The sequence below is a fragment of the Emydura macquarii genome, unplaced genomic scaffold (assembly GCF_026122565.2).
Source record: "Emydura macquarii macquarii isolate MOO-44397 ecotype Brisbane River unplaced genomic scaffold, CSIRO-AGI_Emac_v2 contig_1644, whole genome shotgun sequence".
Lineage (NCBI taxonomy): Eukaryota > Metazoa > Chordata > Testudines > Chelidae > Emydura > Emydura macquarii.
In genome coordinates, this window is record NW_027131781.1 from 1,326,230 (window position 1) to 1,351,231 (window position 25,002).

The 25,002-nt window shown below is 52.8% G+C and overlaps 1 protein-coding gene across 3 annotated transcripts in view; it reads left to right on the plus strand.

The window, feature by feature from the left end:
- Positions 1 to 2,905: 2,905 nt before the first annotated feature.
- Positions 2,906 to 25,002, plus strand: part of RASGRF1 (Ras protein specific guanine nucleotide releasing factor 1) — a 98,817-nt gene continuing 76,720 nt past the window's right edge. For 2 of the 3 annotated variants that reach the window (XM_067555431.1, XM_067555432.1), the window contains exon 1: positions 2,906 to 3,356. In XM_067555431.1, coding sequence (XP_067411532.1) covers positions 3,093 to 3,356 — 264 coding nt within the window. In that variant the 5' untranslated portion in view covers positions 2,906 to 3,092. The remainder of the gene's footprint in view (positions 3,357 to 25,002) is intronic. The other variant, XM_067555433.1, reaches the window with a different exon arrangement.

Here is a 25,002-nt window from a genome sequence, read left to right on the forward strand (position 1 = left end):
GACGTTGTTATTGCCGAAGTCACCAGCAACTCTCTGAAGTGACCTTCACGGTGTGAGAGGTGGGGACTCTGCGCAGACAGGTTCTGGGGCTGTCCGTGCAGATGAACACAACGCCCTGGAGCCGGTTAGCTGCATCCAGGCTTACCGCAGCTGCCTGTGCAGTCACAGGCCTTGCAACTACAATATCGCATGGCATGGCTCATATGCTAAATTGTTCACAGCGTTTCTAAAAGTCGGGCCGTGCTTTGCTGCCATGGCCAACGCACCTCACCGTAGTCTTTATAGCTGCGTGAGGCAGCATTACGTTACATTTCTCTTTGCAGTAACTTGAGACACACAGCGTCTAGGAAAATACACAGTGCTGGTCCCGTTCTCTCTTCCCCAGCTCCTTTATTCCCTGCCTGTCCTTCCTGGGATTCTGGAAGGGACCTTTGAGCACCATGGGTGTTCTGCTTCCTGCCCTGTGCACGGGGCCAGCGTTCCCATGCTCACTCTTTATGGGTGTTGCACGTTTTTCATCTTTGCTGTTACAGCTTGCACTTTTTCTCACCTATATTCACACAGAAGCCAAGAGTGAGGATAGAAAACAAAGCAAAGCTTCTCTGAGGGCTGGTTTATTTTTTATTGGCATGCTGCTGCAGGACAGCCGAGCCCAGCTTTTGCTGACAGGCTTGACACTCAGCTGCCAGTCCTTTCACTCCTGGTTCAGCCAACCATGGCCTAAAGGCGCTGGACAAACTTGACTGAGCAGGACTGGAAACGGAGGGCCGGAAAGCTAAATGCTGGAGAAAGCATAGGTCAGACGCTACGTTTGGGAATATTAGAAGGGGGTGGGATAACACAAGGGGTAGCAGGAACCTGAAGCCTTCATGGTCTGTGTGGTTAAGGCATGACGTCCTCTCTGGCTTCCCCAGTGGTGTCGCTGTAGCCCAGATGTGTTTGCCAAAGCTCCACGTCCAAGCCTCCAGATCCAAAGACCAAAAGACACCCGTGGGACCATTCCACCCCAGTAGACGTGTCCAAGAAGGGAGTGGTCACGTGAAACGTCCAATCACATCAGTTCCGTGGAGCCTGCAAAAGTTAACAACCTTCCCATTTCCCAAACCATTCCTCGGTGTTACCATGGCAATTTGTGACCTCACTGAAGTCCTTGGAGACCTTCCAACATTTTCAGATTAAATGAAGCAAATGAACATTGTTTTCCTGACGCGGTTCTTGTTGGCTTATGGGAGCTTGGTCACACATTGGGCTGGGGGGGCCCAGGGTTCCCTTTCCACCTCTTCAGTCGAGCCGTGTTTTCAAACAGCAGCTGTCCACACGGCCCAATGCGGCAGAGATCCCCCTTCCATGTCCCAGGTGCCACTCCGCTCACGGAACAGAAGTTCCTGCCTGCCTTGGGTTTTACTGGAGTGCCCGGTAGCGTCGTAGCTGAGCAAGCTGGGCCAGAATTTGGTATGCCATAACTTCGGGGTAGTTGGGTGGCATGATACCCATTGGCAGAGCCTTGTCCTTCCTGATGGCCAGACAGGGAAGGGGTAACACCCCACATTACCACCTTTCCCTTCCCCTCCACACAGCTGGAGACTGGCTGCTTGGGCAATTGTCTTCCACTCTGAAAGTCCAGAAGGACCAGCATGAAGGAATTGAAGAAAACTAAGTTAGCCAAATGGAAACAAGTGGCGAATTCTCCCTTTCTCCTCCCGCACCCGTTCCTTTACTCCACCGGCGACAAAATATAGGGCCACTGTGGAATATTACCAGGCTGGTGAGAGGGGAAACACAGGATCCCACAAAGTCGAGAATGGTTTTCTAGGTTTTTGGATCATGAATGCTTGGGCATGAGGAGGGTTGGTCTCACTTTGCCCCAGCCTCTGAGGAGCCCAGTGTACAACAACAGTTTAGGAGATGAATATCCAAAGGGATTGATCAGGAGGGGAAATTGTCTGCATTACCTCAGCCTGTGGGAAGGTGACAAACCCCAGCTACGGTCGCAGTGTAGGCACAGGTAGTATTTAGTGGGTAAGGCATTGCTGGGCCATAAATAAGTGAGACTGCCTACATTAAGGTAGAGATTTCAGAGCCTGTGCATGTCTCCTGCTCTCAGGGGGAGTGGTTCAATCGAGTTTAGATGGAAGAGGATGGCCTCCTTCGGAACGAACGATACATTCCCTAGCTAGCAAATAAAGGCTGGGGCTTCGCCGGCGGCGGTCTGTACGTTCCGCATGCCTGGAGCGGGGCCGCTGCATCTCTTGCTGCAGAAACGTCGCTGGCCCGTGATTATGTCTCTGTGCTCGCCTCTCTCTCCCCTTCCGTGCAAGTGTGTAGGCGAGAAGGCGCTAAAAATAAGGCCCGGCTGTGTCACTAAGGTATCATGGCAGCGCGGCTGCTCTTTGGGGGCTGACACGCTGGGGTTGGGTTGGGGTTTTGGCCGGTTCCAGCGGTGGCGGGGCGCGCACGGGCTTTGCGGGATGGTGATTTCACAGCAGCCGGCGGGGCAGCCCGGCTCCGGACCCGGGCCCGATGCCGGACAACCATGGCAGCGACACGAACCGCCCCCCACCTTCCCCAGGCCCAGCCCCGCCGGACGAGCCGGGGGCGCTAGGGACCGTGCCCCGAGCCGGGGCGCCCCGCAGCTGGCGCTCAGCGCCCGGGGCCGGCCGCGGGGGGGTCGGGGAGGGAGACTGCCAGGCCCCCCATCCCGGCGAGGCGGGGCGGGCGCTGTCCGCGGTGCTGCTCTGGGCTGGGCTGGGCTGGGCTGGGCTCGTCACATGACGCCGCGCTTGGCAGGACCCGGCCCCCGCCCGCCGCCCGCCTCCATTCGCGCTGCCGAGCCGGGGAGGGCGGGACGCGTCGGGCGGGCGCAGCGCAGCGCAGCGCGGGGCGGGCGCCGGGGGCTCTGCGGCAGGCGGCGCGGCTCGGCTCGGCTCGGCGCGGCGCGGCTCGGCTCGGGCATGAGCCGGCGGGGGCCGGCGGCCGCGGGCAGGGGCGGCCAGGCGGGGCGGGGCGGCCCGCGGGCGCTGGGCCGGGCGGGGGCCATGTGAGGCAGGCGGCCGGTCGGTCGGTCGGTCGGCGCCGGGCACAGGCCGGGGGGGATGCGGCTGAACGACGGGCACGTGGCCTACCTGGGGCTGCTGGCCAAGAAGGACGGCAGCCGCCGCGGCTACCTGAGCAAGCGGAGCGGCGACAACCCGCGATGGCACAGCCGCTGGTTCGCGCTGCTGCAGAACATGCTCTTCTGCTTCGAGAGCGACGCCAGCGCCCGGCCCTCCGGCCTCTACCTGCTGGAGGGCAGCGCCTGCGAGCGGGCGCCCTCGCCCAAGCCCAGCCTCTCGGCCAAGGACTCGCTGGAGAAGCAGGTCGGTGCCGCGGGCCGCGAGGGGGGGGGGGGACGGGACCGGACCCCGGGCCGCCTCCACCGGGCCGGCCCCGCGCCCCTTGCCCTGGACCCAGGCGCGTCCCGGAGGGGGGGTGGGAGGGACGGCCAGGCTCGGGGGTCGGAAGCGCCCGGCTGCCACAGAGCCCGGGCGCAGCGTGTGTGCAAAGCTGTGCGTGTGTGCAATGCCGTGTGCGCCAGGCGCTGCGTGTGCAACACAGTGTGTGTGCAATGCCGTGTGCGCCAGGCGCTGCGTGTGCAACACAGTGTGTGTGCAATGCCGTGTGCGCGGGGCAGCGTGCGCCAGGCGCTGCGTGTGCAATGGAAACGTGCGTGCAATGCTCTGCGTATGCCCGGGCGCCGTGCGCCAGGCGCTGCGTGTGCAATGCTGCGTGTGCAGCCGCCGAGGGGTGCGCACACGCCTGCCTGCAGCGGCCCGCTGGGAGCGCCGGGTGTCCGGGCCGGCGGGTTCGGGGCGGGCACTGCAGACGGGGGCCGGTGAATGGGAGTTAATTGGGGGCCCTGCGGGGGGGATCGGCCGGGCCGGGCCGGGCCGGGCGTCCTTCGGCAGCTCCTCGCAGCGCAGCGGACGCGGAGCCGAAGCGTCGGTTCCGCCGCAGCCCGGCCAGCCCGGGCCGGTGGCAGCGCTGAGCGGTGATGCCGCGGGGCGCCCCCGCCGCGCTTCCCTCGGGCAGCCCGGGCACGGGGCAGCGCAGAGCTCGGCCGGCCGGCCCCAGGGCCCTGCTTGTTCCTCGGGTTTGGTGCGGGTGCCTAGGAGCGAGCAGTGAGCTGTCGGCGGCGCAGGGACAGAAAGCGCAGGGCGTTCGTGAGACGCGGGTTCCTCTTTTCCCTCCCTCGCCCCCCGAGGCCTGGGCCCAACCTCTGCTTTGCACGGGCCGGTTTGTGCTGTCGGTGTGGGCGGCAGGGCAGAGCTGACACCTCCGTCTGCCTGGGTCGGGCCCGGGAGGATCAGCAGATGTCAGTCCTGGAAGGTGCATCTCCAGGCCAGCGGGAAGCCCTTTTAAAAGCCAGGCCCATCCTGTTTATCTGAGCAGTGGACATCGGCCGGTTCTATACGTGGGTTTTTTTTAAACAAAAGTAGGTCCCTGTCATCTTGGAGGGGCCTCGGGTTAAGGACTCTGATGTAGGATAACGTTACATGTTTCCCTTGGGCTGGGTTGGATGTCATCTGCCCCAGTCCCCGTGTGCTTCTCAGAAGGGAGACATTAATGCAAAAGGCACAGGAACAAAAAAGTGTTTTCGGATCTCTGAATCTAATCCACATCCCAAATGTATCCCCCATCAGCTCTGCTCTGTGGGCAGGAGCTGACTGATTGTAAGGGAATTCACCACTCAGATTATATCCTCTAAGTCCAACTGCACATGAAGTTCCGCACCTGAGTTAGAGAACACACAAGCCAGCATCTCAGAAGCTTCCATAAGGATTCCTTTCTCGTCATGTGATGTCAAATCTGTGTATTGGTAAGACTCTCAGTGCACTGTGGGTCTAGTCCTGAAGTACTTACATAATTCTTCCTCCAGCACAACTCTCCCTAACAGCAATGCGTGCTGCTTGAGCAGGGACTGCAGCGTTGGGTCCCAGAGGGGAAGATTTAAAACGTGACATGATATAGTGGAACAATCAGTTCTTACTTATTGAATGGTCTCCAGACGAATATGGAATGATCAGCGCTCAGAAAATAGTGGGCTGAGAACACTGAGTCTGTGCTGCAGCCCTGGTCCCTGGCAGATGGGACTGAAGTAAACCTTTCCAGTGTGGTTTATGGTGCAAATGTAAATGTCCTTGTTTACCGTCACTGTGCCTCCTTTCAGTGTCTGCAGGGGTGAGCAAGAGGGGAAGTTTTATTTTCCAATGAGATGTATTTAGAAAGGTAGAAGGCTGGCTTACTTGTGTATAGACTGCATGGGGTGTCATCATCTGCTCTCAATGGGATTTTCACACTGCCATACCAATTACATCAACCCACATATCTTTAGATAGTAATTTTATAGATATTCTCGCTCGCTTCGAGTTACCCTTAACCAATGCTTGCTAGCTGCATTAGTGCTGTTTGTATTCGTATGGAAAGAGCTTCATAGCTGTTAAGCACTAACGTAAGAATGTCAAAATCCCTTCAGAGCTTAAAATGCACCTAGAAAAATTATCCTGGAGGTTATCACATAACGTACTAAGCTCCTGCTGAATCTGTGTCTGGAGTAAATGCTTAGGAATCAATACAGCTACTCTGATTTACACTGGTTTTGGAGCTGGCCCATCATTTCACATAATTTGTTAGGACAAACAATTATATAAAACGGCTCAGGCAGTGGAATGCCCGCTGCTTTGCAAATGAATTAATCAGCACTTTAGATGAGGTAAATGGCAGCATAGTTGTATTCTGGATCTGCAGTATGTTCTGTCAGACAGTGGAAGAAGAAAATGACTAGCAGGGTTTGAGGTTTGCAGCTCCTTAAAAGGGAGGTATCCGAAGTCTGCAAAACAAATGCAATATTTTCTTAACACGTCCCTTGAACAGAACCATGTTCCAGGGCCACGGGCCTTTCCCTTCCATTCTAACAATGGATTATTGAAACTAATTTGAAAGGAAAGGTGCTGAAGACTTTTCCAGCATTAGAAATGGTTAATTGTTGCCTATGGATGTGTATCTGTCTAGCTAGCTATCCTTCAAGCTGGGTGAAAGACAGAAGTTCTGTTTCACAAAGGATTTTGAGATTTCAAAACGGAGCTTCGTTCTGAATCATTGTGTGAACAAATATTTCAACATTCTTCAGGAAGGAAAATTCTGAAAAATAAAAACTGTTTTGGGTCATTCAAAACATTTTATTTTGACAAAATCAAAACATCATTTCTATTTTGACTTTTTAAATTATACTACATAGTAATATAAAATATAACACAACATAAATGACCAAATGAAAAGTCATTTCAAAATGTTTCATTCTGAAAATGTCGAAACGTCCCGTGATTAATTTACCCCCCATTTTTTTCCTAAACACAATTCCTGTGAAATTGATCTGATTTGTCTTTTGATTTCTGCTGACCTGTGTATTCCAGCGGATGATGGTCCCATCAAAGTTTCTCTGCCTGGCTCTAGTTCTCATACTCATCCCCATGGTCTCTGAACACCTTGGCCGTTCTAAAGAGAATACGTAAATGGATCTTTTCCCTCTCCATCCAGGCCCCATGCCTGGGTTACTGTGTGTTCTGAAATGATCACTGTGGTTGTGGGAAGCTGGTTTGGAAGAAGCGGGCTTGGCCTTTCAGTCTGAAGGCAGTGAGCTGTAGTCATTCTAACCTGCTTCGGACTGGGCCAGCTGCCTGGAAAGCTCCGTCTCCAGGGACAGCTCTTTCGTCCTAGGATTCAGTGCGGTTGAGTTTTTGACCATTGATAAAACATAAACAAATGGGGCTGGATCCCCAGCTGCAGTGGGGGATCGCTTGGCACAGAGGAGGGAGGAGGTACAAAGGTGCCCTTTGCGTTCCCCCAACCCAGTGCCCTCTTGGCACCGATCGGTGCTGCTGCCCCTCAGCCCAGGGGCAGCCAGAGCTCACTAAGATGCAGGGACGTGCCTTTTCCCTAGCCGCCACCCGCTGTGCAGCCCCAGGGAGCTGTGGCATAGAAGCCAGTCCAGCAACCTCCACATCTCCCAGGGATTCTCCCTGGCAGATCTTCGAGGAGCCAGGTCAGCTGGGTTTATGGCTGTTTTGTGCAGGTGAAGCGGTCTGGGGCCCAGAATCCTAGCTTTATTCTTTGTGCGGTGCTGGTCTGGCTGCATTGGTCCTGGTCCGACACAGATTTCTGGGTCTGCACCGCTCAATAGCATGACTTGTTTGTAGCCAGCAGCTATCTCCAGATCTGGGACGTGAGCTCCTGTGGGGTGGCACCAAGGGGTGGTGCTATGCAAAGCTCTTGACTTGACATTCAGGTCCACGCCCAGGCTGGTTTCATGAACATGTACTGTATAGTTGGAGCCATTTTTCCGTCTGTGATGGGCATGAAGTGTATTGTTTGCCCTGTGAGGGTGGCAGTGGAAATTTGAGGAGCTTTTCCTTACGTACTGTAGAGGTGGAGCTGAGTTGCTCAGTTGGTTGAAACGACACGGGATTTGAATGGCTGAATCCACTGCATGGGTTAGAAGGACCGCAGAAGCCATTCCCACCAGAATTTCAGTGCGAGAGGCTGGCTTCCAGCTCTCACCAGAGCTTTCATTTCCGATCCTCTGAATTTTCTCACACGACACAGCCAAATCCTCCACGTCCTCCTAGCACCAGCAGGCACGGGGCATTCATTGCGCTGAGATAAAAGCAGCCGTGAGCCGGTTCCCGCTGAAAGCCCAACACTAGCACATAGACAGTTTGCATTAGACGTCAATAGCGGGGTCAGGAAGAGTGTTGCTGAGAATCACTTGAGCGCCTCTGACATACGGAGCCGTTGCAGGACAAACATCCTTCTCATGTCACCCCCGTTCCTGCCCGTGGTACAAGCTGTGGGCGTGGGGGACTGCAGAACAGGGCAGAACTGTGCTGCTGCAGGTCCCAAACTTGGCGGCTTCATCCCAGGGGAACGAGTATGCTGGCATTTGCTTTATGCCACGCTGCGCAGGCGTGGCTGCCATAACTCCCACTTTTCAGGGGATGCTGGAGGCAGCCACGTTCCTGAGCTGGACAATGGCAGCAGTGCGGCCCAGGCAGCGTGTGACAGCCTTTGCACTATGGACCCGGCCGTGTAGGCCGTTAACTGTGAAGGAGTCGCTGAAGGTGTAGACGGGATGTGCGCTGGGACCCAGGATAACTGCAGCCACTTTAGCCTGTCCTTTAACAGGGCACGGCAATCCAGCCTGCACAGCACCTGCAGCGTTTGTGTGCTGCTTTGGAGCTGTCTGAGGATGCGTGGGCCCCAATGGAGCGTAGCCCGTCAGTGTGCATGTCACCCAGGAGGAGCTCGCACGTGCAGTTATTCCCAAATGCGTTTTGAACAGATAAGCCAGAGCAGGATAGGACCAGCATGTGATCCGGACTGCCTGGGCACCTGCCCATCCTGTGTGTGCATGCCTGCGGGGATGGCAGCATTCGCAGAGCAATGTATGCGATGCTCTTGGTGCAATATGCTAGGTGGAGCTGGCAGCAATGGCACTGAACCTCTGAGGGCCCTGGCCCAGTGATGGGCCGTACCAACCCCACACCAGGTCAGGAGGGGCTAACGAGAACCTGTGGGCTCAATCAGTCCCTCCCTGCTACACCTGCAGGAGGTGTCATGCCTGGGGGGAGGAGTTGCAGGGGCTGACCCCAGCTCAGGTGGGGCTGACCTGGAAGGAGAGCAGATCTGACTCTTCCTCAGTGAGAGAAGCCTGGCGGGAGACTGGGAAATGCAGGCAAAGACCTGGAGGAAGCTAAGCCTGCCCCAGGAAGCCCAGGAGATGTGGGAAGGAAAGCTGGAGGAGGTGAGTCTGCCCAGGGCTCTCCACACTGGCATGGACTGGAGAGAACCAGCCTGCAGCACCAGCTGGGTGGCAAGATGTGCTAAGAAGCTCTCCAGGGAGCCCGGGGAAGAGGCTAAGAGCTCGTCTGAGATGCTGGGTGCTAGGAAGAGGTTGAGGCAAAGGTCTGAGGCAGGGCAAGGCAGCACGTGGTCCAGAGAAGCAGCAAGGGGAGTAATAAGCAGGCGAGAGGCCTGACAACAAAGGGACCCTGGACTGTAACCCAGGAGAGAGGAAGGGCCGGGGATCCTCCCCTCCCTCGGCCAGCAAGGAAGGTGGCGTGGAAACCCCTGAGCAAGGGTAAGGACTGTTGAAATCCCCCGGCACTGGGGGAAGAGCTAGTGAGTCCAGAGTCGGCCCCCCAGGCCAAGGTGAGGGTGAAGGACTGGTGCTGGTTGGACAGTTGGCTTGCTCTGGAAGGGGTGAGGCTGTGCATGACCCAGCCAGAGCTCAGAGACCACCGTGGGTCAGAGCGGCTGGCAGCAGGGAGCTGGTCACGAGGGGGCACACTGGCCGGTGAGTCACACCCACTGCGCTGAGCACGCCCCAGGCCCACCTGGCTCTGCACTGGGCAAAGAAGCAGGAGCCGCGTTGCCAATGCCCTCGGGCCAAGACTTACCCTGCGTGAGGGGCAGGGAGCCAGGGCAGCGCGTGAACTCCACCCCCAGCGGTGCTGCTGCTGTTCTGTGCAGAGGTAATCTCACCTCTGGCATCTCCCAGCTGCTGAGTGCTTGGCTTTGCTACCGTAGCGCCCCTTTGGATGTAACGTACATGGGACAGGAGACAGCTTAGCACAGCAGGGGACAGACTCTGAGCCGCTGACCAGAGCCCCTGCACAGAGACAATGAAACAAGGCCTGGTCTGGGTGGGCACGTGCTGCTCCTCTATGGGAATGAGAGGAACAAACGGGACAGCTACACGCTGGGTCTTTCCGATGATGCTCATTCACCTTTGGTCTGTCCCTGGGAGCTCTGCACCCCCAAGGCTTTTTAAAGTCCTCCGATTAATTATACCAGTCAAAGGGCAGCACATGCACTGCGGTGGTTGGGTTTGGGGGGTGGGTTTTTGGTGACCAATTACAGCTAGGCAACAAAACTCAGAGTTTGATGAGGGAGTATCCAGTGCTTGCAGTGACTGGTCCAACCCATAGTCCAAAAATTCACATCAGTCCAAATAATAAGGAAATCTGAGGAAATCCATCATCTTGCTGGCTTTCTGTGCGCACGGAAGAATCTAAAGTCGTGTCATTTATTCTCTCCGCGGTAACCCTCCCACAGCAGAGAGAAGCTATAACGTCTGGGGGAAAGCGAAGTCTCAACCTGGAAGCCAAGCCTAAAGCTGGATTTATTGCCATTTACAGCCATCACCTTGAATCCAGAATCGCTTTGCTGGCAGGGAGAACTATTTATGAACTGTGCAGTGCAGGGTTGGCTAAATATCCGGATTTACCACTAGAAATCAGGGGCACATTTTTCAAATCTGCCTTGCTCAATAGAATTCCCTGTTGTACATCATCAGAAATGCAAATCACATTTTAATTAAAATGGTCTTTTGCACGCAGGTTTCCCCTCTCTGGCACATGCAGCTCCGAGTATATTTGTTCATCGCACAATCAATATTAGACACTCACATGCCCCGGAGCCCCCAATCAAGGGCAAATGTTACCAGTTTCCTGATATTTTGCCAGCCAATATTATGGGCCAAATTTTCTGCAGGTGGAAGTAGGCTCAGTTCTGATGAAGTCAATGGAGCTACTCCCACTTAGAGCAGCTGGGAATTTGGCCCTGTGTTTCTGGCATACAAATAACGCCTGTTGTTAAGCAGTTAAGGTTTATTTATTTTGTATTTAGTCTGTGTGCTATTAACTTGAGGTAAAAATCCTCTATGTGAAGTCCTGGCCCCGTTAAAATCAATGGCAAAACTCTCAGTGACTTCACCAGGGTCTGAATTTCACCCCTTGTGTCTTCTCTACTTTTGATACTGGGAAATCTTAAAAGCTTGGACTTCGCCTTGCTCAGGTTCAACTTATTCCTGCCTGTCTATATCTGGCACACAAGAGGGTCAGATTCTGCTCTCCGAGTTGTGCAAAGCCCATTGACCATTATTGTTTGCTTGTTTGTTTGTTCTCACACACAATTATTGGCCTCTCCTACTGAGGGAGAGGTTGTGGTTGTGCACAGGCCTGGCACCAGGAAGACGTCCGTTTCCATCTCATCTCTCACTGATATGTCTGGGTGGTTTTGAACAAGTCTCTTAACCTTCCTGTTTCATACCTAAAACTAGGAAAATGGGGACCTTTTCCAAAGTTCCTCCATGACAAGTGACATTAGTTACTGAACAGAATGGCTTTGCTGAGTCGCCAAGGCGCTTTTGAAAATGTTGCTACTGATTGAAAACATTCTTTGAATCCATGAGCCTGTAGTTTCAAAACCGCACAGGAGTATGGAGCAGCCATTAGGTAGTTTGTGTGGTTGTTATCAGAACTGTGCTAGTTTCGGGAAGCTGGCATGAAGCTGTTAACGTGACTGGGTGACTGACCAGCCAAGACTGCTGATGTCAGCCCTTCCATTGTTTTCAAACACTCTCGTCTGACAGCTCGCCAAAGCCGGCCAGAGACCCAGCTTGGAATAACAAAGACCCCTTCCCCGATCACCACAGCCACGTCAACCCCAGGCCACCCTCCGACATATTTACTCAGCTGCACATACCCCGCTTACAGCTTTCTTGTGAAGAGACTGAGATGATGCAGTGATCAAAATATGAATGTGAAATCTTTTACTGAGCCATGGATATCAAATAGCACCAGGCCTGTGAACCTCGTATGAGGAACACGTTTCTTCCAGGAACTACATTAATGAAGAATAAGGGCCCTGTGTACAAACATATTCAATTTTCAAACCCACCGTAAGGTGAAATTCTGTGTTGTTTGGGGCCTTCTTACGTCTAGCTTTCAGCAGGCATTTGAGTGCAACGTTACCTCCTTACCTGAGCTTGGGTAGGTTTTCACACCGACATTCATATTTACCATGTGAAAAAGATACGCAGGGGAACAACTTTTCCATTCCATTGCTCCAGAGGCAACTAAGCATATCATCACTGTGTCTCCAAGGGAGCAAAAAATATTCACACAGGCACTCCTGTCGTATTTATTCCAGCACTAAACTGCACAGACACCCAGTGGATTAGAAATCAGCACAATAATAAGAGCAAGGTATCAGAATTAAAATGAAAGACCTCAGAACTGGGAATCAATACCCCAGAGAGAGAGAGAGAACTTGAACAACCGTGAAACAAAAATAAATATGCTACTGCAAAGAGCAAAGGGAACAATTGGGATGAAATTCACCTGGGGTGAAATCACTGCTGTGCGGCGGGGCTACTCCAAGGCTGGGCAATGATTAAGTCCTACCCGGCCTATGGACCCAAAGGGCGGAAGCAGCACATCAATGGTGCAAAGGCCAAGCACAAGCGCTCTGCAGAAAGTTCTGCGTGCGGACTGAAGCAGGGAGGGGCTGTCTACCAGGTCACCAGTTTGAATCCAGCCCCAGCTCAGTTCTGACCACAGGTCGCTGCCATCTGGTGTTGTGCAACGAGCCGATGTCCAGTTCCCAGTGGAGACGCGCCCATGCTACGAATCAGAAAACATTGCAGCTGGACTCTTGCTGGCCTGTGGGACTGGAAGCGGCTGCTCATTCTATAGGAAATTGGTAGGGAAGTTGCTCAAAATGAAGAAGAAATTGGAACAGGATGCAGGTCCGGCAAAGATGCTTCCATCGGAGTCTGGGGGGGAATGATAAACTCTCTCTTCTGTATCTTGTGAAACAGATCCCTCTGGCTTTGCATCGTCTCCACTAACAGGAGTGTGTTGGTGTTCCACTTTTGTGAGCACATGCACAAGGAATATTACTTTAAGTCCTAAAGTGGAGGAGAAACATTTTTGCCTTAGGATTTTCTATTCTTTTTGTAGCCAAATGAAGTGTATGGGCCATTCATCCACTTACGTCTGGGTGACAGGCCCTGTCTTCTGCAATACAAATGAGATTTAGGTCAATGATGTTAAAAGCTTTATTGCTAGCTGTTGATATTTAGGCTCATCCATCCAAGGCAGGGAAATTCTACTGTCTTGCCCTTTATGTCAGCTTTGATAACCGTCAACTCCTTGAACAGCCATCCCTGTATCTATCCGCCATGACAAATGGAAGGCAAGCTAATTGTGTGTCAGCTTAGCAACTCACGCCGATTCTGGAAGGGAAGATGGGGGAAGCACTCACAAATAAGTGAACGTTGGGAGCATCTGCTATTGGATAAAAGGCCCTGTGTAATGACAGGACAAAACCATGTTATGCACCAGAGGAAAGGCTCGCGGATCACTGCTTGTTGGCATGGCTTCTAGTGACCATCTTCTGATGATGTTTACGTCTGCGGCAGGTCCGGAGACTGAACTGCTGCGGAATTTCCTGGCCATAACAGCCGGGGTGTGAGTGGTGGCAGGAGAGAAAAGCAGTGGTATTCCACCAAGCCCCACCCACTTGCAATGCCAAAATCCTATGTATGCCGCTGGGCTGCAGTGCCTGCTCTCTCTCCCAGCAGCTGCCCAGCCGAGTTGAACAGGAGGGTAGACGAGAGGGATCCCTGCTGTCCCCCACCAGAGAGCCCTGAGGATGGGTGAGCGGTCACCCAACAGCACCTGACCCTCTTGAGGGCCACTCCATCCACCCCTGTGAGCCACGGTGGCAGCATGGTGGGGTTAAAGGCAGCTGGGCTTCTCCAGGTTCCACGTGGAGACTTTGTTCTCGCTCAGCCTCAGCTTCCCACACCCGTGCAGCTCCCCGCCAGCCCACACTGCCCGGGTGGACAGCCCTCTGGGCACTGCAGGTATTACTGGCTGCTTTGACACAGCCTGATTTAGACCCTTCCTGCTGCCGTCTTCCCACCTGTCCTCAGCTGAGCTGTCTGCGTGCACGCAAGTTGTCTCAACGCCTCGGAGCCCCGTTCGGCCGCCGTTTCCAGCCGGCGCTCTTCCAAAGGACGGAAGCGCTTTGTTTACACACACAATACGTTGCAGATCGCGAGGCTCCCAGATACTGTGGTAATGGAGGGCCTGTTAGTACCAGGGAGAAAAGAAGGCGAGAGGGTCTGAGTCAAAGCAGCGGGCCTGGTCCCGGTGGGTGACATTCACCCTCTGCAGGAGCGTGCACCGAGCCAGTGCACCGCGTCAGGCCTAGCTAAGTTCTGTTTTGAGGGCTTCAGTGGTACGCAGGACTTGCCCTGGCCTTCTGCAGGGGGGTGAAGCGGGACAACTTGCACGGGCCGGAAGAGTTGCAAGGTGGGCTCTAGACATGTGGGCGAATCCCCCCTAGATATAGGTCAGTGGAAGCCTATCGGCCGTACGGGGAAAGAAGAAACCTGAACGTGTTAAATGGGAAGGTGCTGCAGGATCCTGGCCAGAAACTAGAGGGAGGAGGGATGAGTGTAGAAGCTTTTAGCTGAACATACTGTAGCTGTAAAAGCTGGGTTTTTTAAAAAAAAAAAGGGGGGAGAGGGGAGAAGGGTACTGGATGAAACTGCTGGAGTAATAGAATATAAATCAAACAGAGAGCCCGGCTATGTTTAGATGTGAAGTCCTTTTTAGACCTCACCTGGAATGCTTGAACATTACTGCAGAAACCTTCTGTGGGAAATTGTCCTTGAGGAAATGCAATGTGGAGGATCAGGAATGCTTGAGTCTAGGAGAAAGCCAACAAAAACCAGCTTCAGTAACCTCGCGGTTCGTTTCAAATACAAAAGCCACTCCAATTCAAAGGGTAAGGTTGGCTCTGCAGGCTTGGCTCATGTTGCTGTGCCTTTGGTTTCACACTTGGGCTGGACAAATGTCACCACCCTTGGGGACTGAAACACTTCCTTTCAAATTGTGATTTTTAACATACAAATACGTAGCTGAAATGGGCCCAGGCCTTGAGGTTTGACAAGAGACCGAGTCTGAATCCAGACTCCCCCCCGTGTTCACAGGCATCTCGGTCCCATGTTCAGCCCCTTATTATGAAGCTGGAGGCTGGGATTTTCAAAGCAGCCGAAGGGGAACAGGCATGCTGGTCAACGGAAGTTAGGCAGGGCGGCTGACTCTCCTAGGTAGCCTGTGAGAACCCCAATCCAAGACACAAGCCTGTAGAGTGCGTATTGCTGTGCTTACTGGGATGGGGTCTCTGTAGCCAGCTCCAGTCTGTCCCACAAACATCCCTTGGGCTGGGAGCAGGGCTGGTGGGTCCCCAACTATCCCAGTCCACTGGCCATTGCCCCACGTGGACGGGATGCAGCCTTGAGGGAATAGGTCTGCCCAGTGGTCTAATGAGGAGTATTTATTCCTTCCACTCCCCTACCCAAGAGCCCCCGGCTGAGCAGGGTGCTAAGGAGGATTTAACTATTAAGCAGTCGTTCTGTGTATGCAACATGTACATTATAGATGTGTGGATAGAAATGATATCTGTACGTCTAGGGGAGGCCATGATGCCCAGTGGATAAAGCACTGGACTGGGACTCGGGAGATCTGGGTTCGATTGCCAGCTCTCCCGTTGACCTGCTGGGTGACTTCAGGCAAGTCGCTTCACTTCTCTGTGCTTCTATTTCCTTGTCTGTAAGATGAGCTAGGGGGAGCGGTTGATACCCTGGAAGGCAGGGATAAGATACAGAGGGACCTAGACAAATTGGAGAATTGGGCCAAAAGAAATCTGATGAGGTTCAACAAGGACAAGTGCAGAGTCCGCATTTAGGATGGAAGAATCCCATGCACAGCTACAGACTGGGACCGACGAGCTAGGCAGCTGTTCTTCAGAAAAGGACCTGGGGGTAACAGTGGATAAGAAGCTGGATATGAGTCAGCAGTGTGCCCTGGTTGCCAAGAAGGCTAATAGCATATTGGGCTGCATTAGTAGGAGTATTGCCAGCAGATCGTGGGAAGTGATTATTCCCCTCTATTCAGCATTGGTGAGGCCACATTTGGAGTATTGTGTCCAGTTTTGGGCCCCCCACTACAAAAAGAACGTGGAGAAGTTGGAGAGAGTCCAGCGGAGGGCAACAAAAATGATGAGGGAGCTGGAGCAGAAAACTTATGAGGAGAGCCTGAGGGAACTCGGCTTGTTTAGTCTGCAGAAGAGAAGAATGAGGGGGGATTTGATAGCAGCCTTTAACTACCTGAAAGGGGGTTCCAGGGAAGATGGGGCTAGGCTGTTCTCAGTGGTGGCAGATGACAGAACAAGGAGCAACGGTCTCAAGTTGCAGTGGGGGAGGTCTAGGTTGGACATTAGGAAAAACTTTTCCCTAGGAGGGTGGTGAAGCACTGGAATGGGTTATCTAGGGAGGTGGTGTAATCTCCATCTTTAGAGGTTTTGAAGCTGCGGCTTGACAAAGCCCTGGCTGGGATGATTTAGTTGGGGCTGCCCTGCTTTGAGCAGGGGGCTGGACTAGATGACCTCCTGAGGTCCCTTCCAACTCCATGATTCTCTGATTCTGTGATGCTGACCTCCGTGGCAGAGTGCTTGGCAATGTACAGCTGACCAGTACTAGGGGTTGTCACCGTCACTAGCCGTCGTCCAGCATGCTCTGTTTATCCGGCACACTGGACCCAGCACAGTTCTGCCGCAGTGGGGGAAATACCGATGCAGAAGGGTTTTAAAAATATCTTGTGTCACAAGGCCATGCTGCAGCCCCTTCTCTCTGTTGTGTTCGTGATGCCCAGAGAGGGACATCACATGCATGGGGATGAAAGGCCTGAGGAAATTGTTCCTGCCCACTAATCACTCAGCCAGTCTCCGTCAGTAATTCAGAGTCGTCCGTCAATGAAATGGAAGTGGAAACAGCTCCTACGCAGGCCCGCCCTCGTCTCAGTAAAACCAGTCACACGAGGGTTTGGGGATTTGTCCAAAAAAGCAACAACAAGCACAGCTCCGGGCACCGAGATCGCGCCTGTACGGTTTGGTTTTATATCTAAGCTGTGACCCCCGGGGCGATGGGGGGCGCGTGTCTCCGACTGACTCCGGGAGGGACTGGACCTTGTTCTGGGCTGAGAGGAGACTCCCAGCCCTTAGAGACTGCTGCAGGTGCCAGGCCTGGAGAGCGGTGCGTACAGTGCTGGTGCGTTAGGGTGTGTACCTTCAGCTAGGAGCAAGCCTCCCAGGCCAGATACAGACTTGGGTCACTGGAGCACTGTAGCCTGCTAAAAGTAGCTGTGTGCACATGGCAGCTCTGGTGCAGACCTGGGCTAGCCTCCTGAGCTCACACCCCGGGGTCAAGTGGGCTTGCGAGCCCAAGCTGCCATCCGACCCACGATGCCCACACCGCTCTTTGTGGCCTGCTAGCTGGAGCAGAACTAGTGTGAGTCTGTTTCCCTGGGCCTGGTGGCTGACTCCCAGCTGCGGTGTAGACACACCCTAAGGCTGCTGAGAACTGGAGCGGACAACTGGGCCTCCTAACCAGGGGTGCCAGATGAGATGCAGTGGGCCCGGCGAGGCGAGGGAAGGGCAGAAAAGAATTTTCTTGGCTCTTCTTAGCCCAAGAGACTCCAGAACCAAACCCGGAGCAGGAAGCAAGGAGAACCGGGCGGCTGGCTACCTTTCCTGTCCAGCACTGGTCCCAGACAGTATAAACACAATGAGGACCCTTTATTCTCACTGGGAGGGGGTGAAAGGCAGCCGTCCTGCTCTGCCACATTTCCCTCTGGCTGAGGCTGCAGGAAGCTGGGACTGATGCATCTTTTCTTTTGCGATGCACCTTCTAGGGGCTGTGGCCTGTCCCAGGGCACCATGAAAGAAGGATTTAAAATTTGCACAACTGCAGACCCGGCTGTGGCCGCGGGAACGATGTTGACCTTGTAGGGGTCTCTTCGGTACGAAATATAGCCTCTACCGACATCAGAAATGCCCATCCCGCCTCCCAAAACAAACGCCGCCCGCAGCATGGAGAATAGGCGTTGGTCTGGCTGCAGGGAGAACATCCTTATTTGTGCTGCAGGGTGCCCAAAGGTTTCAGGTGGGCCCTGTTGGGCCAGGGGCCGTACACACACACAGGCACACGTGGTCCCTCGCTGGGAGCGCTTCCAGTCTAACGACGTTGATAAGACAATGGGTGGGGGAGGGCAGTGCCAGCTCCCCACAGCAATCAGGCCAAACGGGGGCGTGTGGGCTGCTAGTTCTTTCTTCCACTGTTGTTGTCTCACAGGTGTTGGAGTGAGGAGGAGTGAGTGACGAGGAAGCATGTGGCTGGGTGGTAGGGGCCATTGGAGGCCAGCCAGAGAGACCCACCGACATCATGCAATAAAGTTCCCAGGTTTTGCTCCATCTGCCTCCATGAAACTCTGGGGCAAGCTCGTGGGCAGCACCAGGAAGGGTCAGGACAAGACCCCTCCGCATGGCAATAAGAACATAAATGTGGTCCATCTTGCCCCGCATCTTGTTCTCCAACAGTGGCCAGTGCCAGGCGCTTCAGAGGGAATGAACAGCACAGGCAATCATCAAGTGATTCCCACCCCCCCCATCGCCCATTCCCAGCTTCTGGCAAACAGAGGCTAGGGATGCTTCAGAGCATGGTTTTGCATCCCTGCCCATCCTGGCTAACAGACATTGATGGACCTGTCCTCCATGAACGTATCTAGTTCTTTTTAGAACCCCATTATAATCTTGGCCTTCACAACTTCCTCTGGCAAGGAGTTCCACAGGCTGACCATGTGTTGTGTGAAGAAATATACTTCCTTTTGTTCGTTTTAAACCTGCGGCCTCTTAATTTCATTTGGTGACCCCCTAGTTCTAGTGTTGTTTACCCCTTCTCATAACACTTCCGTATTCACTTTCTCCACACCAGTCATGACTTTATAGACCTCTATCATATCCCCCCTTAGTCATCTCTTTTCCAAGCTGAAAAATCCCAGTTTTATTAATCTCTCCTCAGATTGAAGCTGTTCCATACCTCTAGCCATTTTAGTTGCCCTTTTTTGTACCTTTCCCAGTGTCAGTAAATCTTTTTTGAGATGGGGTGACCAGCTCTGCATGCAGTATTCAAGATGTGGGCCTACCATGGATTTATAAAGAAGTAATACGATATTTTCTATCTTATTATCTATCCCTTTCCTAACGATTCCCAACATTCTTTTTGCTGCACATGGAGTGGATGTTTTCAGAGAACTCCCAGATCTCTTTCTTGAGAGGTAACAGCTAATTTAGACCCCATCATTTTATATGGATAGCTGGGATTCTGTTTTCCAGCGTTCGTTACTTTGCAGTTATCAACACTGAATTTCATCTGCCCTTTTGTTGCCCAGTCACCCAGGTTTGTGAGATCCCTTTGTAACTCTTCACACTCTGCTTTGTACTTAACTGTCTTGAGTACTTTTGTATCATCTTAACTATCTCGAGTAGACTCTGATTTCAGTTGTTTATAATTTCACCAAACTTAAATGATTCAGGGTGAATTTCCCCTGCTGGGTGTCTGCCTCCGTCTGACTTATTTTGGAAAGCTTCAGCTACAATGACTAAGCCATTGCCGAGGATAAGATATGGAGAAATGCATTGCTTTGCCCGTGTGAAAACTTCCTTGCCATCATTTCAGTGGGAAACTGTAATATTTCCAGGGTTTGGAACAGGGACTTGGAAATTGGCAGGGGGGTTATGCTGGTGGCAGGGAGCTGCCTTTGCTGCTCGCATGAAAACTTGCCCAAGTTAGAATCCTTTGAAAAAATCTCCATTCATACGTGCTCAGTAGAGACGGGTAATGGTTTGGCTGCTAAGTTCTCCAAAGATTGTCTGCATGGATCATGCTCCATCCCCTCCTGGCTCTGACCTGCTGACCAGACTGTGCAGACACCATTCTCACAGATCAGCCGAGCGTGCTCCATCCTGGGCCGGCAGGGGTTGAACAGGATTTTCCCCACAGTTGCTCTTCCCATGGCCAGGGGATGCTATGGTGCTGGTCACCGAAATTAACTGCAGGCAGACAGTCTCTCTTCTACTCTCCGTGCTCCTGCTGCTGGGGCCCAGGAAGCAGGGAGGGAGGGGAAGGTGGAACAGAGGGCACGAGCTAGAGTAGGGACAGGCCTGGGCCAAGCGTCTATAACTACTAGATAACACTTCCCTCCAGAACATGGAATTGAACTCAGGAGTCCTGAGCCCCACCATTCCTCAGATATAATGACAAAGTGTGTCTCATCCCCCTCTAGTACTTGGTTCACACAGAAGATAACAGACTACTACTGCTACCAGTTACTCCACCAGCTCCAGTGGTAGAGTTCTGAGCGGTGGATCTAAAAGTCCAAGTCCTGTGATGACGCAGGATGGAGGTCAGCATGGTTCCACATGATAGAATTTCTGGTTTTGTTTTTAGTGGTGGGTTTTAAAGTAGAAAATTACATTTAAAAAACCTAGGGTAAAGGAATGTTAAGGTTACAAAGTAAAGCCCTCAAAAGCTAGGAAATGCCAGAGTTAAGGTTGTCTGTGCAACCTTAATGCTTTTTTAACGTCGTTCTTCTGGGTGTAATAACTGTATATACACTACCAAGCTGTGCATTGCTAAGGATTGTCCCATGTGCCTTTGCAACTATTTTAATAAGACAACACAGTGCTCAGGACAGAGACCTCTTTGTTGGCTAAATTATGATGCTGAATAAGCAAGATTCAGTGAAATGATCAGCACTTGAAGGCTAGTGAATAAAATGGTGAATCTGGAGCTTTCCATTTGAGAAACTAAATTAAATAAATAAAATGAACCCTTTAGTCTCAGATATTTGCAACTCTGTTAAAGTCTGTGGAGTTGGACTTGTTGACATTGTCAAGGAATTTGGTCCCAGGAATTCTAGGGCTTGATCCAATGCCTATTTCAATGAATGGGAGTCTGAGCGTTGGCTTGAATGGATGTTGGACAGACTTTAGTGACGTACTGACTGGATTGTAACTCTTAAGTCTAGGTAGAAAGAATTCAGGCCACCCCTCCAGAATGTGGGACTGCATCCTGGGAAGCAGTGACTCGGAAAAGGATTTAAGGGTCATAGTGGACAAAACTGAATATGAGCTCCCAGTGTGATGCTATGGCAAAAAAAGGCTAATGAGACCCTTGGAGAAGTGAGCTGAGACCGGCACTGGAATACGTGTTCACATTTTAAAAGAGATGTTGACAATGGGACGGCATGCAGAAAGGAGCCACGAGAATGATTTGAGGGCTGGAAAAATACCTTCCAGTGAGAGGCTTAAAGAGCTCCGTCTGTTTGGCTTGATTCCAGCGTCTGAGCTCCTTCCCAGAGGAAACACCGGGCATGAACGGGCACTTACTCTAGCGGAGGAAGGAAGAACAAGAGCCAGTGTCTGGAAGATAAAGCCGGACCAATTCAAATGAGACACAAGGCACCAAATGTTAACAGGCAGGGTGCTGAACCATTAGAACAAGCTCCCAAGGGAAGTGGGGGATTCTCCATCTCTTCCTATCTTCCTATCAGGTCTGGAGGCCTCTCTGGAAGCTGCGTTAGTCAAACAGAAGTTACTGGGCTTCAGGCGGGGTAACGTCATTATGCTGCCCTGGGAGCTGTGCCGGCAGGCGCTAGTACCTGTTCAGTGCCCCGCTGGACATAAAGGTCCACGTGTGTGGATCTAACTGTGGTGTCAGGCCTAGGATTGCGCCTCCTGGCTTCCATCCCTAGCAACACCTGGCGAGGTGAGAGGCCACAATGCTCCGGGAGCCTCCGCTCACGGTGTTAACATGCACCTTTCTGAAACAGGCCCAGGCGGTTGAGTTTGGTGTGTTAATGTGAGAACAGAGAGAACTGTAATTCAGTAAGAGAGAAAAGGTGGTATTTGTTATTCAAATACAAAATAACTTCCTTCTTTCACATGCGCCGGGCTTCCAGAGTACTTGGGGAATAAATCCATCCGAGTGGTATGTCTGCGTGCCAGCAACGCCAGGAATTAGATTTTAATTGCACGTGAACTGGCTTTCTATCCTGAGCTCAATCCTTCCAGTCTAGTCACAGGAGTGACTGCAGCAGACTGCCTACCTGAAGGGGGAAGGTTTAGGCCCCAGGTCTTCAAACTTGAAATTGGAACGCAAGGTAAAATTACAGGAAGGATTTAAACAGCAGTTCACTAATCCAGCTGGCTGGAGAAGTGAAACAAAAATCTCAATGGTCCAGCTATCCGCCCAGGCCAAAAGACAGGCACTGCATGCAACGTTCCCACAGAGAAGCGCATTGCACACAAAGCTGGTTTTGATCCTGGCCCTGGTGTGTGTCCTGCTCTCCATGAGCTGGCAAGGATCCAGGGTTAAAATCAGTGATATGAAAGGTGGCCTAACACAGGTGCTCTTATGCGCATGTCAGCCCTTTAGACCTACTCCTGCCTGTTGTAGCCATGGGACGGGGATTGAAGTGCCTGTGACTGGTACTCGCACTGTCTTCTGGCTCCTGAAAGATAAAGCAGAACCCAGCCTACTTTGTCTTTCACCTTCTTAAATCCTCGTGCTTCAGGGCATAAACCAAGCTCTGAGACGTCAACCTGATTAACGCAGCTATTCCCTGCAGGTGGGTTACCCACAACTGCCTCCTGTGCGTTTATTGCTCCTTCTTCGGAAGCAGTTGGTGCTGGCCATTGTCAGACAGGAGCCTGGTTTGGATGGGGCCCTGCTGGGATCTGGTCTGGCGATTCCTGTGTTCTTTCCGTTCCTCGGGGTGTAACTGGGCCCACGTGGGCTCCCCCCGCCTTTAGTTGAGTGGATGTAGGCAGCTCTCAGGAGCGCCAGCTTTCACCTCCTTGCACGTCCCTCGTGAATGTGGCCCTGCGTGCACTGCAGGAGAGGCGGCAGCTTGTGCTGCTCCAGCCCATGGAGAGGGGCGCGCGTGGAGCCCAAATCCATTCTGGTTCCTTGGGCGGAAGGCTGGTCGCTGCCATGGGGGCTTTGCTGGGCAGGCAGTGTGCAGTGCGGGGCTCCCTGGGCTCAGCGGAAATGCAGGGGATCATGGGGGGGGGGGGGGAGGGGCCCTGTTGGACCGTGACCCGAGTTGACCCCGGCAATGGGCTAGAGCAGGGCATGTGAAGGTAGCAGCCCATCCGCATGTTTGAGCCTGGAATGGTCCTCGCCAGGTTTTCGGGAAGTTTTACCGATACGTTTTGTGGTGGTTTATCTCAAGGACACAACAGGTGATGTCTCCCCTCCTTCCTCAAATCAAGGCTGAGCAAATGCCCTAGCTTCTAATCACTGGGCCATCCATCCTCTCCAAAGGAAGCATTTAGATATGTTCTGGTCCTCGGCACCCCCGGGTCTGAGCAGCTCCCAAACTGATACAAAGCTCTCTCTCTTCTCCACCTGCACAAGTAGCTTGAAAGCCAGCAGAATGCGTCCCTTCTGCCTCCCCCTCCAGCTGCCCCATGTGAGCAGGACTTGCTGAAAGAGAGTTAAGTCAAAGAAATACTTTGCAGTTGGTTCTGAGCACGGTGTGGTCTCTTGTCTCCTGTGGCAGTGAGTTCCACAGTCCACGCCAAACTCTTGTGCCAGGTTTAGCTCCTGCATGCACAAACCTGTCCTCATTGCTTGACAGTTTCATTGTTCCAGGGGAGTGTAGCTGTCGTGGGAAGTCCGGGTTGCAGAGGGAGGGGTGATCTCTCTGGTAGCTCAAGCCATTCCCATGGGGGCAGTGACTAGCAGGACAAGGGTCTTGCACTAGACTCTCTGTTCAGTGGAGTGCGATTGCAGGGGGTGTTTTCTTTGTGGAGCTGTGTTGCTAAGCAGACAAGCTGCTGAAGTGTGTACCTACCACTTGGAGCTTTTTAAGATGTCTTGGCTTCATTCGCAGATATCATGAGTCACAGTAACCAAGCCCAGAGATCACGCAGGCAGGAATCATTGGGGCCAGCTCTGTGCCTGGCCAGGTGACATGCAGACATGGGCATTTTTGCAACCTTGGCAATTTGAGCATCTGGAAGCCTGTGGAGCCCAGAAGAGCACTGAGGCTGTGAACTGGTTTTAGCCTCATTAAAAGTCTTACGGCGCTTTCAGCAAGAATGCAGAGTCTGAACTCCAGGGCCACAACCAGATGCTTACACAGGTGGTTACATTCCTAGCCTGTAGCCTCCACCTCTCACGTGTCCTGCATCCTGCACCTGGCCTGATTTGTAAAGTGGTCCCGTGGTCCCGAATTGTCATTGGAAAATCACACTCCAGCAGCTGGACACAGCCATACCCGACCGCAATGGCAGATACCACCAGCTCCTCCCACGCTGCATGCAGCATCACTGCTCCCTCCACCCTCCCTTCCAGGGCTTCATGCAGCTGAGAAAGCGCTCCGGGGCCCAGACTGGGCTGCAGGTGTCAGCGATTTGGACTGGCCCCATGGGGGAGGAGCGCGGGGGGGCTCTGACATGGGGAACAAATGGTGGTTTTGTGGGGGGAGGGTGGACTGGAGGTCTCTGCTACGGGGACGAAGAGGGTGTCTGGAGGGAAGGGAGGCTGACGCAAACACAAGAACAGTGAGCGTTCGAGCAAATGGACTTTTTATTTTAATGTAAATAGTGGCTTTCTCACAACGTATGCTGTTGTACACAGCGTCCTGGTTTGGTTTCGTATAAGAAGTGCCAGGTTATCTGTCTGCTTGTTTGTTTAATAAAGCAGTGTGTTCAATACCCAAAAAAGAGTGCTGTTTCTCCAGCGAGGTCCTGTTCTGTGTGCTGTGAAACAGCCACTGTGTCCTTCCCCAGAGGTAACCGCATTTCACGGGGGGAGGAGGAGGGGAGGAAGTGATCGCCATGTACAGCATGTAAAACATGGCTGTTTCCACTGAGAGAGAGAAGAAAACTTCCATTTACATCCAAATGCTGTGAAAAGGCTCATTTCCATAGCTTTCAAAGCCTTCCTGGCTGTATTTACATTTACAGTGTAATTACATTGGAAGATTAATTAAGTTCTCAGAACTGTAAAACGTATCCGCCTTAAATCAAAGGCCCTGGAGAGGTGCTGAGCCAAGTTCACTCAGACTCGACCAGTCTGCCCCAGCCAGGCCCCTGAGGGGTGGTCCGGTTCTGTGTCCGTGGATCTGCCCTACCTGAATGAAGCCTGTGTGCAAAGATCTAAGTCGTGACCAAACCCTTTAGGAGAACAAGCCCGACGGCCTT